Genomic DNA, 14,457 nt, shown 5'->3' on the forward strand with positions numbered 1-14,457 from the left:
CTCCCTTTTAGCCACATTCAAATCTTTTTTTTTTTTTGCATGTCTGTTATTATTTAAATTTCTCTGCATTTCAAAAGGTCTTTAAATTGAGTTTTACATTCATTAAAAACACCCCCAAAAATCTGCAATTATTCAAGCTGATAAACTTTATTTTCTTTTTCATTACGAAATTGTATGTTACTCATTGCAAACATGACAATACACAATAAACACTTAAATCTGAATACATCATTATCATTTAGAATTTAAACTATGCAGCAACATTAAAAAGAAAATCAGTTTAAAAGCAGCAGGGAGTAGGGCGCTTGTTCAACATGAACAAAAACATGATCACAAATGCTGTTTTGCATTTATGAAAGAAACTACTGTCACTAGTGAAGCGGTCAACGGCATTGTGAAAGTGCTATACTGAAATGAAGACAAATTAACAATTATGTGTCTTACACAAACGTGACTTTTTTCTAATTTTGAAACTTGTAGTATTTGTTATACATTTTACGTGATAAATATTAATTACTCAACTTTTTTTAAATGCAAAAATTCCCCATTTCATTGCCCAGTCTTCTTCAGTCTTAAGCGTGAATCTACTGTGACTCGGATCTATGCTTCCTCTCGATCTTTTGTTTATTGTTTGCCTAAAGACACAAGCATCAATCCAGGTTTGCCTGCAGGAAATTCCTTTGGATCTAAGATGAGATTGTGTGGTCCATAGATGCTACCCCTGACTGACGGGGTTTTCTGGTTCTACTTGGGACCTGAGCTCTCGCTTTGCAGGTACAGAACCTAAGCCTGAGGCTGACTGGTGAACCTCTTTGACGGTCTGTGAAGCAGAAAGCTGGTCAGCAAAAAGAAGTCACTCAGAACTGTGTACCTCTTGAACAACACACGCAGATGTGACATTAAACACTGTGGCGAACACAAAGGTTGTGGCGGGGAAACTAGATAGTACTATTGCTGTCATGTAGCTCCCTCTACTGTCTGATGTGAGACCTGCAGAATGTCCATATGGCTTTGTAACTCAGCCAGAGGTGAGATGGGTTTCACGGTCTTTAACTTTAGCTGAAAATTCGCTATCTGCTCCTAAAGAGAGAAAGAAAATGACAAGAAAATTAGAACAAGAGAGCAGAAAAAGCCAAAGAGGTCAGATCATTAGTGTTAAGAAATAATTCCAAAGCAATACAAGTTGACAAGAACATGAACCTTCACCACAGGTAAGGCCAGATCTGTTAGCCTCTTCCAATGGGATTTGACCTCTTCTTCACTCAATAACCCTCTGTCCACCAGTTTGCCAATTACGAACAGGTAGTTCTGTCTCTAAAAAAAACAAAAAAAAAAAAAAACATATTTGCAGAAAATTAAGAGATTTCAGTGTCAAATGACTTTAAATTACATAACCTTTTCTACAACCTCTAATTAAGATTTTGAAATATGTATATAAATAAAAGTGTTTAAGGAACAGGAGGAGACGAAGACGAATAGAGCATGCTGGAGGCCAAATGTTTCAATTCAAGACAGGGACCGTTTCACATGTCATTCCCCTCGGCCTCGTTTCCAGTCTGTTTACTCTAGAAAGCAGACAGACTGGAAAGCAGGAGTAGTAAAAACCACTGGAGAAGCAGTGAAAATAAGTCAAAGATGAAGAATCCAGGAAGAAAAAAAAAAAAAAAAGTCTCCATCCAGTGTAAACATACTTTAAGTGTTTAGGCAAGTAGGTTTGAACAATTTATAGTGAAGAAACTTTCAAGAAATGAAACATCAACAGAACTGTTCTATTTTGCCGACACTGTTCAGTCTTGTAGATTTTTAACACAAAAATTGAAAACAAAAAACACCACATGTTGTGCACACACCAATCTATAATGTTTTTAGGGTCTAACAAGTTTGATATATGTTCACCACAGCAATTTGACTGTCATGTTATGATTATTAATACATCTATATCATTCATACCTGTGTGTCGCTGGCCTTCAGCACAGCGGTGACTGTAAGTGGGGTGAAGAGCAGGTGGAGGGGGGCGGAGGAACAGCTGTCTTTCTCCCACAGCTCAGCGAGCTGCTCCAGCAGCGCTGTGACAGGAGGCTTTGACCCTGAACCATTACCAACAGCATCCCCGCCACGTCCGCTGCACTCTGACAGAGGCAGCACCGGGAGCTCTGCAGACACTGAACAGATACACAGAACACATTCTCAGGTCTGTCAAGGACGCTTCACAATGTTTGCATTTAAGAAGCAGAGCAATTTTGAATGATGAGAGTTAAACACTTAAAACATTAAGCAGCCTGGAATCTCTTACCCAGTTTGCAGGCCAGTAGGACACTACAGTTCAGAAGCATCTGCTCTGACAATACATTCAAAAACTAAGCAAGCAAAAAGAAGGAAGAGTGAAATCAACACTGGGAAACGACGCATCAGTAAATTCGGTGTAATTTTATGACACTTGTCTCTCTCTGATGTACCTTTCTGCAGGATAATGTTTCTCCCACTTTTTGCAGCAGCGTTAGGAGCTGAGAGCCAGTCGGCAGCTCCTCATCAGTCCTCGGGCCCACGGCGATGCTCAGCAGCTCCTACGTTAAAAATTAAACCCCTTGAGTTCAGACATATATCGTTGACTTTTACATCTCGAAGATCTTCTTTGTTATATGGACTTTCTAACATTCTGGTGAGGCACACCTGTGATTTAACACTAAACTGCGTGACATAGTGGGGGGGGAAAAAAAAAAAAAAAAAAAAAAAAAAAGGAATCACAAATAAATTTTATTACAAAGCACTGCTGAAAAAAGTACTAACACATTAAAAAAAATAAAAATACCTTCATTTCAACAAGGATGTCAGAGGGCAGTGAAGCACTGTGGTCGCAGTGGGGAGGACAGGACATCACTCTCTCACTCTCACTTCCTTGTTTCCTCTTGGGAGTTTGTGACTTTTCCTGAGGGACCAGCTCAACCACATTTCTGTCCACATCAGTAGAGTCTGGAGCAGGTGGACTACCAAGAGCCTTCATCACACGGTCATACCTGCTCTTCCACTCCCGTCTTATGAGTGCTTTATAATGAGAAATTAATGGAAATTAGATATCTTGAGAGTGCTTCTCTCATCTACAATGGAAATTATGTTCTTAAAATAATACCGGCACCACAGAGAGTTTGAGGTCAGTTCAATGTTTTTGTATGTTTTAGTCTGGAGGCTTAGTTAGTAGAAAAACGGGCCCAAGTCGAGCACAAAAAGCTTGCAAAACTACTGCCCTGCCATAAAATTCAGCCTTTTCTTCATTTACATTCATTCAGCAGATCAAAGCAATCAATGCATTCATGTTGCAGTGGGGACTTTAACTTTTTAAAAACAGTTTTGTAAACAAAAAACACAAAGCAATGACTTGCAAATCTTATAAACCAAAATTTTATTCAAAATAAAACATTAAAAAAACAAATAAATTGTTTGAATTGTAAAAATGCATCATTTTAAGAAAAAAAAAAAATGAATTGGGTGGCAGGCCAACATCTCAAAAAAAAAAAAAAGTTTAAAAAAAAAAAGTTTGGATAGGGCCACGTAATCACTGTGCATCATCTTTTAAAAACAGTACATCAATCCTATCTCCTGCCTGGGACTGATGTACCTGTATGTACTTTTCAGCATTGATGGTGCCTTTCCACCTGTGCAAGCTGCAAAATCCATGGACACTAATGCACCCCCATAACCAACAGAGATCCATCCTTTGGAACTGAGCACTAATGACAAGCTGGATGCTCCCTCTCTTCTCCTCATTGCAATTTTAATCCATCTGACCACACAACAGTTTTCCACTTTGCCTCAGTCCATTTTAAATTAGCTTTGGCTCAGAGAAGACAAAAGGTTTTCTGGATTATATTCACATATGGCTTCTTCTTTGTATTTGTCTGTAAACACAATTCCCCAGGTAATGTTTTCTGGAAGTCTTCCTGAACTCCAGAATCATACCCATTTTAAATGCAGTGCTGCCCAAGGGCCCAAAGGTCAATATCAGTTAACCCTATTAGGTTGAAAGATTTTCTTCCAGGTGTGTTCTTTTAAATACCACTCACCTTCCCAGCCTTTTGCTTCCCCCGCCCCAGCTGCCATACCCCCATGTTGCTGCCATCAAATTAAACACAAGAAAATGTTTTCTAAATGAAATAATAAAATGTCACGGGTCTTATGAGATTTGCACATTATTGCATTCTGTTTTATTGCGTTTCAAACTGGGGTTACACCTGATTTCTAACCAGTTATCCAAACTGGGGGGGCTGTCCCTCTCCTTACTCCCTCCCTCCATCCATCATCCTCTTCTGCAGACATGCAGAAAATATACATCTGAAACAGCTCTATATTTAATTACCTGTAATGTTAGCTGAAAGCCAGCTGCAGGCTTTTTCTGTGGCAAGACGTTTGGTGATGTTTTCCGAAGTGGCGAGTACCTGCGTAGAAATTCGATCATAAACACGCAACTCCAAACTCATCCACAAAGGTTTATCAGACATTTCTTTTCTTCCTAGCTAAAAGTCTATATTCCTGTAGTTATGTTCTGCTTCTTTTTTTTTTCTTAAACCAAATATGTATTTTTGGACTTACAGTAGGCGAAGTCTCATGAGGGAGCAATGTTCGTATGGCTTCAGGGCTCTTCTCACAGCAAAATCTGCAAGCAAGACGGTGTTTTCTTAACTGAAAGTAATAATTCCCAATCAAATCTATTCACGTAACAAGAAAACAGCCAGACACTTGTAAAATAAGCTCTTGTACCTGGTGGCTCTTGCCAAAGCCTCCAAGCCCGCATCGCACAACTGAGCACAAATGGAGTCATTCAGTTTTGAGGGATTTGAGTTTGGCGATCCCAGTCCGTCTCTCAGCATCTTTTCTCCTCGTCCCACCAACTCATTTACTAAGGTAGCCCTGCGAGAAGCCCAACATGAATAACACAACTGTACAAAAATTACATTTAAAATATTAAAATAAAATAACAACGATGCTCTTAGTAAGTCTTGAGCAGACATCTATATAATACATTTAAACACAGAGTGGTGAATTTACAGCAGTTGCCACTGAAGTGCTGTAAAACAAGCTGTTGGACAGTCTCTAGCCTCCTAGGTAGGCAACCAACCAAAGCTGCAGGCTGATTACAAACTATTCTCAGAGTCACTTTCAATTGGAAAAGGATAATCTAATGGAAGGCAGGTTAAATAAAAACAAAGGAATGTGAAAGCTGCAGTTAATTTGCAATCTAGTGGCTTAAAACCATTTTACTCTCAAAGCTCCACAATACTCACTTCATATGCTTGACTGCATTGGATCCAACCCTCTCAGCTACAAATTCCACAGTGCGACGTAACGATGGAGGCTGGTTGTGAAAGAAGGCTTGCTCGAGGTCCACCTGTCATATTCAAGCAACTGGTTTAAATACCCCACAGACAGGAATTATTGCATTTTAAGTCTTATTTGCTGTGCCGCTTGCTTATTCACCTGCAGTTTCTGCTGCGACCTGTGAGCCGCTGGCATGTCCTTGAGCTCAGCAGACGTGGGAGTAATCTTGCGGATAATTCCTCCGCTCTTGGCTGTGCTTCCGGACACAAAGGCAGCCAAAAGCTTACGAAATTCACCTGAATGGATAAAAAAAAAAAAAAAAGAAAGAAAGATGGATTTATCTAAAGAAAGCACGTGTTGCTGTCCCTTGGCTCATCTGTGGTGAACATATGTTGAGCAAGCGTGAACAAAGCTGTGCAGTTTCTGATTAAAGAACGGTTTATTTTTCAAACTTATTAGTGAAACTCGAGTCCACCAATGACTAGATCAAACAAAAGGCCAAACAACCTATAAGAACTGTGCCATTCTTGCGCTCGCTACTCTGCATCCAATCAAAGGGCAAAAAAAATCCTGCAAAGATTGAGTCCTGTTGATGCCAGACTTTAAATTTAATGTGTCTATGGTTAAGAATAATCGCACCAGTAGAACAAAACAAAGGAATTACCATCCTCAAGACAGAGCTTCACTTTAACCAAAAGAAAAGACCGGGACATGCTAGTCCAACAACCCAGCTCTCCGTATGCAAATTAAAAGACACAAAAATGACGTGAGGACCAACCTCGAACCTACAGATGAAATGACAAAGCAGTTTTGTTATGGAAAAAGCTCATAACCAGCCCAAGAAAAACTCTATAAAAGCCAAGAAAGTGACTGATAACATGCAAAGTAATTCACTGTAATAATTGTTACTGTAATTGTAACAGCCAGAGGCAGACACTCTTTCTTGCAATTCAAATACTTTGTGAGACAATCCATTTTATTAGTATTATTTTTTTTAATGCTACTACCAGTAAAAACACACTGAACAGAAAAAGTCCAAACCTTCTCACAGATAAACATACACGTGTAGATGAATGTGCGAATCAGCTGGCTGGTTGTACCAAACTTGTGACTCCTTGTTCCCATGAATCTCAGTAATAAAGGGGAAGGTAAAGACTCCAATGTTAATATGGCTATTAAACCATCTAAATTAAGGCATGCAGAAATAAACAGCTACTGTACATTAAGATAAGAATACAGTGCCCTGAAACCCAATTCAAACATAAGATTTACATTCAGCATTCCACATTTCTACTCACCAAGAAATGGACAACAAGTATAAAGAAGCTGCTGATCCACCAGAGGAATACAGTCCTAAAAAAATTAACAAGCACAACTCACATATAAAAACAAGTAGTGACTGTTTTATGGACAAACACCTATTAAAGTTTATTTGTCACTTACAAGCCCTGCCACATTTATGTCGCTTTCTTCCACCTTGGCAACCTCAGTAAACTCACTAGTGAAGAAAATATCCTCTGGAATCACTGGGATCTACACAAGTTAAAACACAACAGGTTCAACTACATGTTAGCATTAAATAAATATTATTCTCAGGCATCATAAAAGTGTTAAATAGATCTTTGATTCATGATTGGTGAGTCTGCTGCTCACTGTATAAACCATTACATAAAAAAAGACAAATCTTGCCTACACATTGTAACTCACCTGAAAGAGCCAGCCTAATACTGACACCATTAGTAGCTTATTTAGGTAACACATTTCTTCACATCGACCAAGAACCAGTCTCCTGCAAGCAAACAGGAGACTTTTTATTTTACTTTATACACTATTTACCTGTACTGTCATAACTAGTTTAAATGCATGCATACGAAGACAAACCTATATAGGAGAAGCAGTGTGCCCAATGTGGTCCTGTAGCAGAGCAGCAGAGGGCCGATAAAGTCTAGCATGGAGAGGAACTCCACCAGCCAGGGAACAGTGAGGATGGTGCGCCTTCTCCTCATACTGTTTCTCAACACAGCACACACATCTAGCACTGGAACACTCTGTGGGACCAAGAGGGAAAGAAGAAGAAAAAAAAAAAAAAAAAAAAAAAAAAGTATGGCATCAAATATACATTTATATCTGTAGTGCAGATGTACAGGATGAAAATAAAAGGAACATCAAAAAGTTTCTGAAACTACTGCTGACTTTTACATACACTATTTAAAAACAGGCTTGAACATTTGGTGCATTAAGTATTTGTTTCGTCACCTTGCTGCGCAGGGCTATAGCAGTATCCTGTATTTCTCTGGACGGCTTCTCGGATGTTTGGTAAGGCAGAAAGGAAATGAATCCCAGAAACTTTGCCAGAAGACGAGCTAGGAGCAACACAGAGGAGAACCGCTGCTTCTCATCCTAAAAAGGATGAAATAATAAACAGCATAAGAGCTCATCTTCTTAGAGTGGGCAGGTTTAAGAAGATGAGCTCTCCAGGTACCCGGGTGAAAATACATTGCTTCAAATAAAAAAGGAAAATACAGCTGTAAAGCATTTTGATCCAAACTAACAAAACACCCACAAAAAGCTGCAGATGCAGATAACAGAATACCTGCTGCTCCATGTCTCCATCTTCCTCCTCCTCTTCCTCCCGCTCACAGATGGAAGCAGGAGGGCTCAGAATGGACACCTCATCCAGCTGGAGTAGCTGCTGGCACAAGCTATCCTGCAGGTGCTGGTTCAGCTGGCAGCTAGTGCACAATATACAAAACGGATTATAACCACACATAGTCAATTTTTTAAAAAAAAAGTTTAGCTAGTAAGAACATATTAAATTTCATATAAATGTCCTATTTATTATGCTATTATCTTTTTACTTAAATGTTGTTGTCTCACCAGCTGGCAGCCTGCAGGAAGTCCCTGAAGAACTCTTGGTAACCAGGAAAAGATGGAGGCGGGCACGGGCCAACAACTCCGTGTGGCTGAATGAGACGCTCTTCAAGACGCTTCAGGCGCCCCAGACCCTCAGCTCCCAACATGCCTAACAAGTCAGCATCAGGAGTATCTCCAGAAGTGCTGTTCACTCGGGGACCTTTACACATCTAAAGGAAAAAAGGTCAATTTGAGACCTTATTGGGCCAAGTAAGAAGAATGTCATGTGGTGGATAGCTTCTGCGATGAGATATATAGATAGATAGCTTTTGTTAAAATGTATGATTTACCTGAATGAGCTGCTTCAGGAACAGACGCGCAAAATGAGAATGATTTCCTGCAGAGGTCATCTGACTCATCATTCCTCTGAAGTAAAAGACAGAAAATGATCATTTATTACATTGAAATGCTTAATTCCACCCAATTCCTGACCGTGAGGGGGAAAATAAATAAATAAAAAGCTGCTGTAACTAACTGGACTTACCTGATCCTATTTCCAAGTGCAGTGTCAAAATTCCACCCAGGTTCCTTGTGAAAGTCCTCCCACTCTCTCAGCACCTCATAAAAAATATCTCTGCAAGAAGAACAAAAGAATCAGGTGATTAAGAAAATGGATGAATGGAAAAATATAACTGATCATTAATAAAATTAATTCAGTGGTTTTAATCAACTTATTTCAACAGTTGAATCTACAAATTATCCAACTATAATATTTCACACTGTGTCGATCGACAAACAACATTGCGTTTGCAATTTAAAGCAGTTCACCTCTATAAAATGGACAAAAGCAGAAATGCACCTCTGTTTTTTGAAGATGTGGAAAGCCTTGTCACTGCTAAAGTTGGACCGGTTGTCAGTGTCAGGTTGGAAAGGGACCGAGTGGATGAAAGTGGACACTGAAGGAGAGAGCTGAAATACATTTTTTTAAGTGGAGATGGGTCAAAATAAGAATCTGGATTACCAATATAGGTTGGTAGTAATGTTTATAACATAGCATACAGCACTGGGAAAGATTTAAAAACACAATAAATGTTTACATTTACTTCATCAGCTGTACAATACAACTCTGTTACCTTGGCCGTGCTTTTATCTTGGGCCTGAGTGAGACGGTCCCTGAGATGTGGAGAGAAAGATGCCACGCGTTCATTCTCTGCCAGCAGTCGCAATGTGCACTTGTCCAAATGAGCTACCAACCTGATAAATTACAAGAAGACATGGTTATGAGTCAAAAAGGTAAGAATGTTGAGGAGTCTGTTAAGTGGAGAAAACAAAAGACACTCACTGAAACTGATTCTCCAGGACCTTCACAGCAAAATACACACAATTGTGTACTAGTCTTAAATAACATCTTTCGAGAATATCTGAAAATTTGAAACAGATCGGGAGCGTCAACACACATACACACAGAGATATATGCAATCCTAGTATTTGTAATATTACATGACTGCACACCTGAATGTGAATGAGCTGCGCACAAACTTTCCTGCTCATCGTCATGAGTGTGAGGGGACCGAGATGTTAGTAACTGCATCACAAAGAAGAGCTCCAGGAAAATGTTTGGTACGAGGTTTTCTGAAAACACATAAAAATTTTAACTAATTTAAATGTGTTTAATCTTTTTTAAATTTCTTTCATTATTAATTACTTAACAGAAACCTGTTGACAGGCATTTACTAATAGCTGTACTTCATCTAGCAAAATTGTTTGTACAAGTACATTTTATCCTCATGTAATTGTTTTGAGATAATGATCACCACCTTGTGGTCATTTACCAGAGATGCAGGTACTGTACAGCTCAACCAAAAGATCCAGTTCCAAGGAGAAAGTGACTTTGGATGGTTCAGGACAAGTTGTCTGATGTTCTGGTGTAACTTTAGATCCTGTTTTAAGCACTGTCTTGGTAGGGGTGCATGGTTCCAAAGAAGACGGCTGAGGAGAGCCGACCTGCTGGGCACGCTTTGTCCTAAAAACAAGAAATTCCTGATCATAAAACTGCAAAGATATACTGAGATGTGGAAAAAAAAGATGCTTCAGCTGGTGCAAAAACAGCCTAGACTGTCAGGGCTCGCAAAATTTCAAAATCTCTGGTAGTCCTTCGGGCAGGCACTCTTCAGTTTTTGGTAGCCCAAAATAAATTTAAGTAGCCCGAATAAAAAAAGAGAGCAATTTTTGAATGTTTTGTTTCCTTTACAATATTATACATTAAAGTATAATATTGTAACAGAAACAAAAATTAATCAGAAAATTGTTAAATACAGATCACAACTGTATAAAAATTACAATCATCAACTCAAATACTTGGTTCTAATTGAACAGAAATTTCTATGAACTTGTAAGAACTGTGTAGAACATGAATCAGTCTGTGTCAGATCCTGAATCTGAAAATTCCACTGAAGTCACGGGTAAGGGGTGAGTGGAACCAAGATCGAGGCCATTTGCTTTTTGAAGTTTGCAAAACTGCTAAATTTGGCCAATGGTAGTTCACTCTTTGCAACATAGTACGCTTTTGAAAGATTTTTCAGGACTTCTGCTTGTGCTTGGTTTATTTTTAGTATGTTTTTTGCAATTGCTGTTTGTTCTGGGAAAGATATTGCAGACTGGGTGCAGTATAATGCATTTCTTGCGTTTCTCATGGGTTCTGATGGGGTCTTTCTTAAAATTACTGGTCCCAGTTACAAAGGCGCTTGTCGACTCAAATGAAATGAAACTCACAACACACCCGGCAGAACATCATGTTATTTAGCTCGTCATATTCCAGCCACATAAATTCTTTTGTCCATGAAACCAAAAAAAGCTGAGCTTTCTTTTTGCCTCATAGTCTGATTTGTCATAACTTCTCCGTTTTGTGGTAGGCTTTTATTTGGTTGTCCCTTCTTCACCCTGACCTGTCTTATTTGGCTCAGCAGAACTAAAATACCGGCGTAAATCCTGCTGCTTTTACACACGCACTCACATAACGGTCAGCGATTCTCTGCGCAATCAACCTCTCACATGTTTAAACTTGCTGTGGGAGATTTCACTTGTCACGTTTGAATAGTAAGCTAATGAGTGATAAGACGATGTCAGAGGATATGGTGTGCGCAATTAATCGTCACTCACCAATCAGTGCTGCCGCCTCACACACACCATTCGCGCGCGATCGCAAAGTGAACGGATCGCAAAAACAAGCGCAAATTCAAACGCGATTTCGATATGTCACATGTTGACAGTGGCTCATCGATGCCAATAACACAATTACTCAGCTACATTTGCGAAAGAAAATGCAAAAGCATTGACACATATTTTTCCTTCCTATGATAGCCCGACGGGCAGAGCTGAGATAGATTTTGGTAGCCCGACTGGAAAAATCGCTAGCCCCGGGACGTCGGGCTAGCGATTTTGCGAGCCCTGGACTGTTATACATATAGGAACCTGAAGGAGAATTTTACTCTAATCTAGAGTGTACAGACGATTACCAACAAAATATGAATTACACTTCCATCATTCCCTGTAAAACACAGAAATAAATTACCCATCTGTAAGTAATATGGCACCCAGTAGCAGACATGGATTACTGGCCAATCCAAAAACCAAACACATTTTTCCCACAATGCACTCAAATCTGTCTGACCAAACTGAGGAAAAGTGCACTTACTTTTCCCTTTTAAGTAATTCCCTTTCTTCCTGCAGACTGAGAGAATTGCCCCCTGTCATCGACCCCTCGAGTGGCTCTACTCCTGACAGGGGGCTAGATGGTTTACTGAACGGGGTGGAAGTGAAGCAGGTCTTTGGTTTAGAGTGTGGCCGCTCTGCACTTACTGGTGTCGGGTTTATTCTTCTAGTTGGCTTAGATGCCCTGAGGAATAACAGAAGTGGTCAGATTGTTTGAAAATTACATGTTCAAATCTGTATTTATGACTCTACTTATGACTTGTGCAGACTCACGCAGGAGAAATGGGTGAGGAGCCAACAGGAGGGAACTCCTCCAAGTTGTTGAAATTGAGCTGACCTACAGACGGAGGTGAAACCTGCTCAATTATCCTACCATACCCTCCTCCTCCTCTTACTGATCTCCTCCCCCCAGTCTCATCAACGAAATGCCCTCCGCGTCCTCGCCCCCCCAATGACATGTTGCCGCCACTCTTCTTGCGGCTTTTCTGGGACTGGAAGCTAGGGCTGTGCTGAAAGTCAGGAGGAGAAACCATGTAGTCCCCAAGCATGATCCTCTGCCCACCACGCCGCTCAGACCCTGAAGGCCTGGAAGCAGGGCTCCATGTTGTAGAAAAGGAGGGGCTGCTGAAGGCAGTGACCCCGCTCAGACAGTGAGATCCTTCAGGTCCAGGTGACACAGATGAAGGAGAAAACAGCTGGACGCGGCTCGCACCCCTAGTACCACTTCCACCACTGGCAGACTTGCAGCCCCTCCTTTCCGAGAAAACTTGGGTCTGTGCAGCAGGCCTAGGGCGGCTGGGGGTCTTAGCTGGGGTGGCGGGGCCATGGGTGAGTGCTTGACTGCTCTGCTCTCTCAGGAAATTTAAAAGAAAAGGGACGAACTCCTCTTTGTGAACTGTCAGCCCGAGTTCACTAATCGACAGCTTCTCCTCGTCCTGTTGAAGAGAGAGACTTTAACTGTTGGAAAGTGGATCGAGACAAGCGCATCAACATCTATCAACCATGAAATAACTCAGAACATCAGTGCGATTAAATCCTAGATGCATCCCAAGATAATAGATATCCACGCAATTAAATCTTCTGGATAGCTACAGTTAATCTCCTAAAAAAAATTATGATCTAACCTAGCTAACAACGTGCTGGCTAATTTATGGCAAAACCCCACATCTGTCTTAGGAGAATGAAAATAATAGTAAAATTATTAAGTATCTGTGGTAAATTATGACAGGTTTTACTGAAAACATTTCTTCTGAAGAAAGGGAAGCTGACAGCTATCATCTTGTCTGTAGTCGACCTGATCTACAGCTAACGTGGCTCGCTAGCACAGCAGCTAAAAGTTTTGTTTACAATTAGTTACGAGCTGTGTCATCACACAGAACAGGGTAAGCGGAGATAAAACGCAGACAAATGCTCCTCTCGTGATAGTATTACCCGTTTCAGACTTACCCCTGCACTCTTTAGCCAGTCCACCACCTTAATAATATCCACTTTCTGTGATAGAAGCGATTCCAAAAGAGCCGCCATTCTTGCCAAGCGCTGCGCGGCTGAAGAACTGAGAGGAAAGGGGGCGGGGTTAGGCTGTACGCATGCGTGTTGCAAATTACGTATGCCAACCACGTGTGCTTGTCAAGAGTCATTCAAGGACCGTTAGAGGGGCCTGCTTTCACATGTCATCCACCCACTAATAATAACAACCCAAATACAGTCTTTTGCAAAAAAAAATCTCAAGTCACCACTCATTTTTTAATATTTCGCTTCCAAGGAGGGAGACTTTCTTTAAATTTTTTAAAGTGGTGCTGCGTAATAGTTTTCTGGGCTTTCTGAAAATCATAGCATGGTGTGCAGTGTTGCCTTAAAATAACCTGAGGAAATTGGAAGAACTTTTTGAAAAGTATCCTAAAAAAAGTATCCTAAAGTCATGTCCTATCATGCACTTCCCTTTGGAAAACATCTGATTGATCAACGTCTTCACTTTTCAGCATGACAATGATCCAGATAACACTGCCTATGCAGTAAAAACATACAATGGAACACTATCAGTCATGGACTGGCATCGCCAGAGCGTGGACCTCAGCATTACCGAAACAGTGTGGGATCATGTTGACAGAAAACAAAAGAAAGGGCAGCCAGCATTCAAAGAAGAGCTTTAAATACTCTTCAAGAAGCCTGAATAACTATTCCTGAATACTACTTAACTACTTAAAAAAATTACAAGAAAACCTCAGGGTGTGTTGAAAATAATGGTGCTCACATGAAGTGTATTTTTGCCTCACATACTGTATTTCTACATATGTTTGCAAGCTGCAATGAATCACTGCACCTACACTACCAGTCAAAATTTTGGACACACCCTCTCATGTAATGGTTTTTCTTTATTTTTACTACTTTCTACATTGTACATACACACTGAAGACATCATATATATGAAGCAAGATATATGGGAAAAAAATGCTAAAAACTCCAAATATGTTTTATATTTTAGATTCCTCAAAGTAGCCACCACTTGCTTTGTTGACCACCTTCTCTCAATGAGCTTCATGATGTAGTCACCTGAAATGGTTTTCACTTCACAGGTGTGCCTTG

At 40.2% G+C, this 14,457-nt stretch overlaps 1 protein-coding gene across 2 annotated transcripts; it reads right to left on the reverse strand.

Annotated features, from left to right (window-relative positions):
• Positions 1–123: 123 nt before the first annotated feature.
• On the reverse strand, positions 124–13,439 carry cdan1 (codanin 1). Of its 2 annotated transcripts, none has more exons than XM_031737016.2 (28): positions 13,321–13,439; positions 12,148–12,809; positions 11,858–12,058; positions 9,996–10,186; positions 9,676–9,795; positions 9,506–9,584; positions 9,297–9,417; positions 9,023–9,132; positions 8,708–8,797; positions 8,514–8,589; positions 8,188–8,393; positions 7,904–8,042; positions 7,567–7,710; positions 7,192–7,358; positions 7,018–7,099; positions 6,754–6,843; positions 6,609–6,663; positions 5,470–5,606; positions 5,277–5,380; positions 4,753–4,902; positions 4,585–4,648; positions 4,352–4,430; positions 2,810–3,042; positions 2,457–2,564; positions 2,294–2,357; positions 1,951–2,162; positions 1,207–1,314; positions 124–1,080 (listed from the first exon to the last, which is right to left on the reverse strand). In XM_031737016.2, the coding sequence occupies exons 1-28, from the start codon at positions 13,396–13,398 to the stop codon at positions 958–960; spliced, it is 3,993 nt and encodes a 1,330-aa protein (XP_031592876.1). In that variant the 5' UTR covers positions 13,399–13,439; the 3' UTR covers positions 124–957. The 2 variants fall into 2 exon arrangements, with proteins under 2 accessions (XP_031592876.1, XP_031592875.1); XM_031737015.2 differs by having other exon boundaries at positions 1,201–1,314.
• Between the last annotated feature and the right edge of the window lie 1,018 nt (positions 13,440–14,457).

Source organism: Oreochromis aureus, linkage group 19 (genome assembly GCF_013358895.1).
Source record: "Oreochromis aureus strain Israel breed Guangdong linkage group 19, ZZ_aureus, whole genome shotgun sequence".
NCBI classification, from domain to species: domain Eukaryota; kingdom Metazoa; phylum Chordata; class Actinopteri; order Cichliformes; family Cichlidae; genus Oreochromis; species Oreochromis aureus.

Excerpts from the sequence above, each read along its gene's own strand:
- cdan1 (XM_031737015.2), bottom strand. The coding sequence starts at position 13,398 with ATGGCGGCTCTTTTGGAATCGCTTCTATCACAGAAAGTGGATATTATT. Across the intron at positions 7,100-7,191 it reads ACACTGCTTCTCCTATATAG|GAGACTGGTTCTTGGTCGAT; the intron begins GTTTGTCTTCGT and ends GTTTGCTTGCAG. Across the intron at positions 5,381-5,469 it reads GGTCGCAGCAGAAACTGCAG|GTGGACCTCGAGCAAGCCTT; the intron begins GTGAATAAGCAA and ends TGAATATGACAG.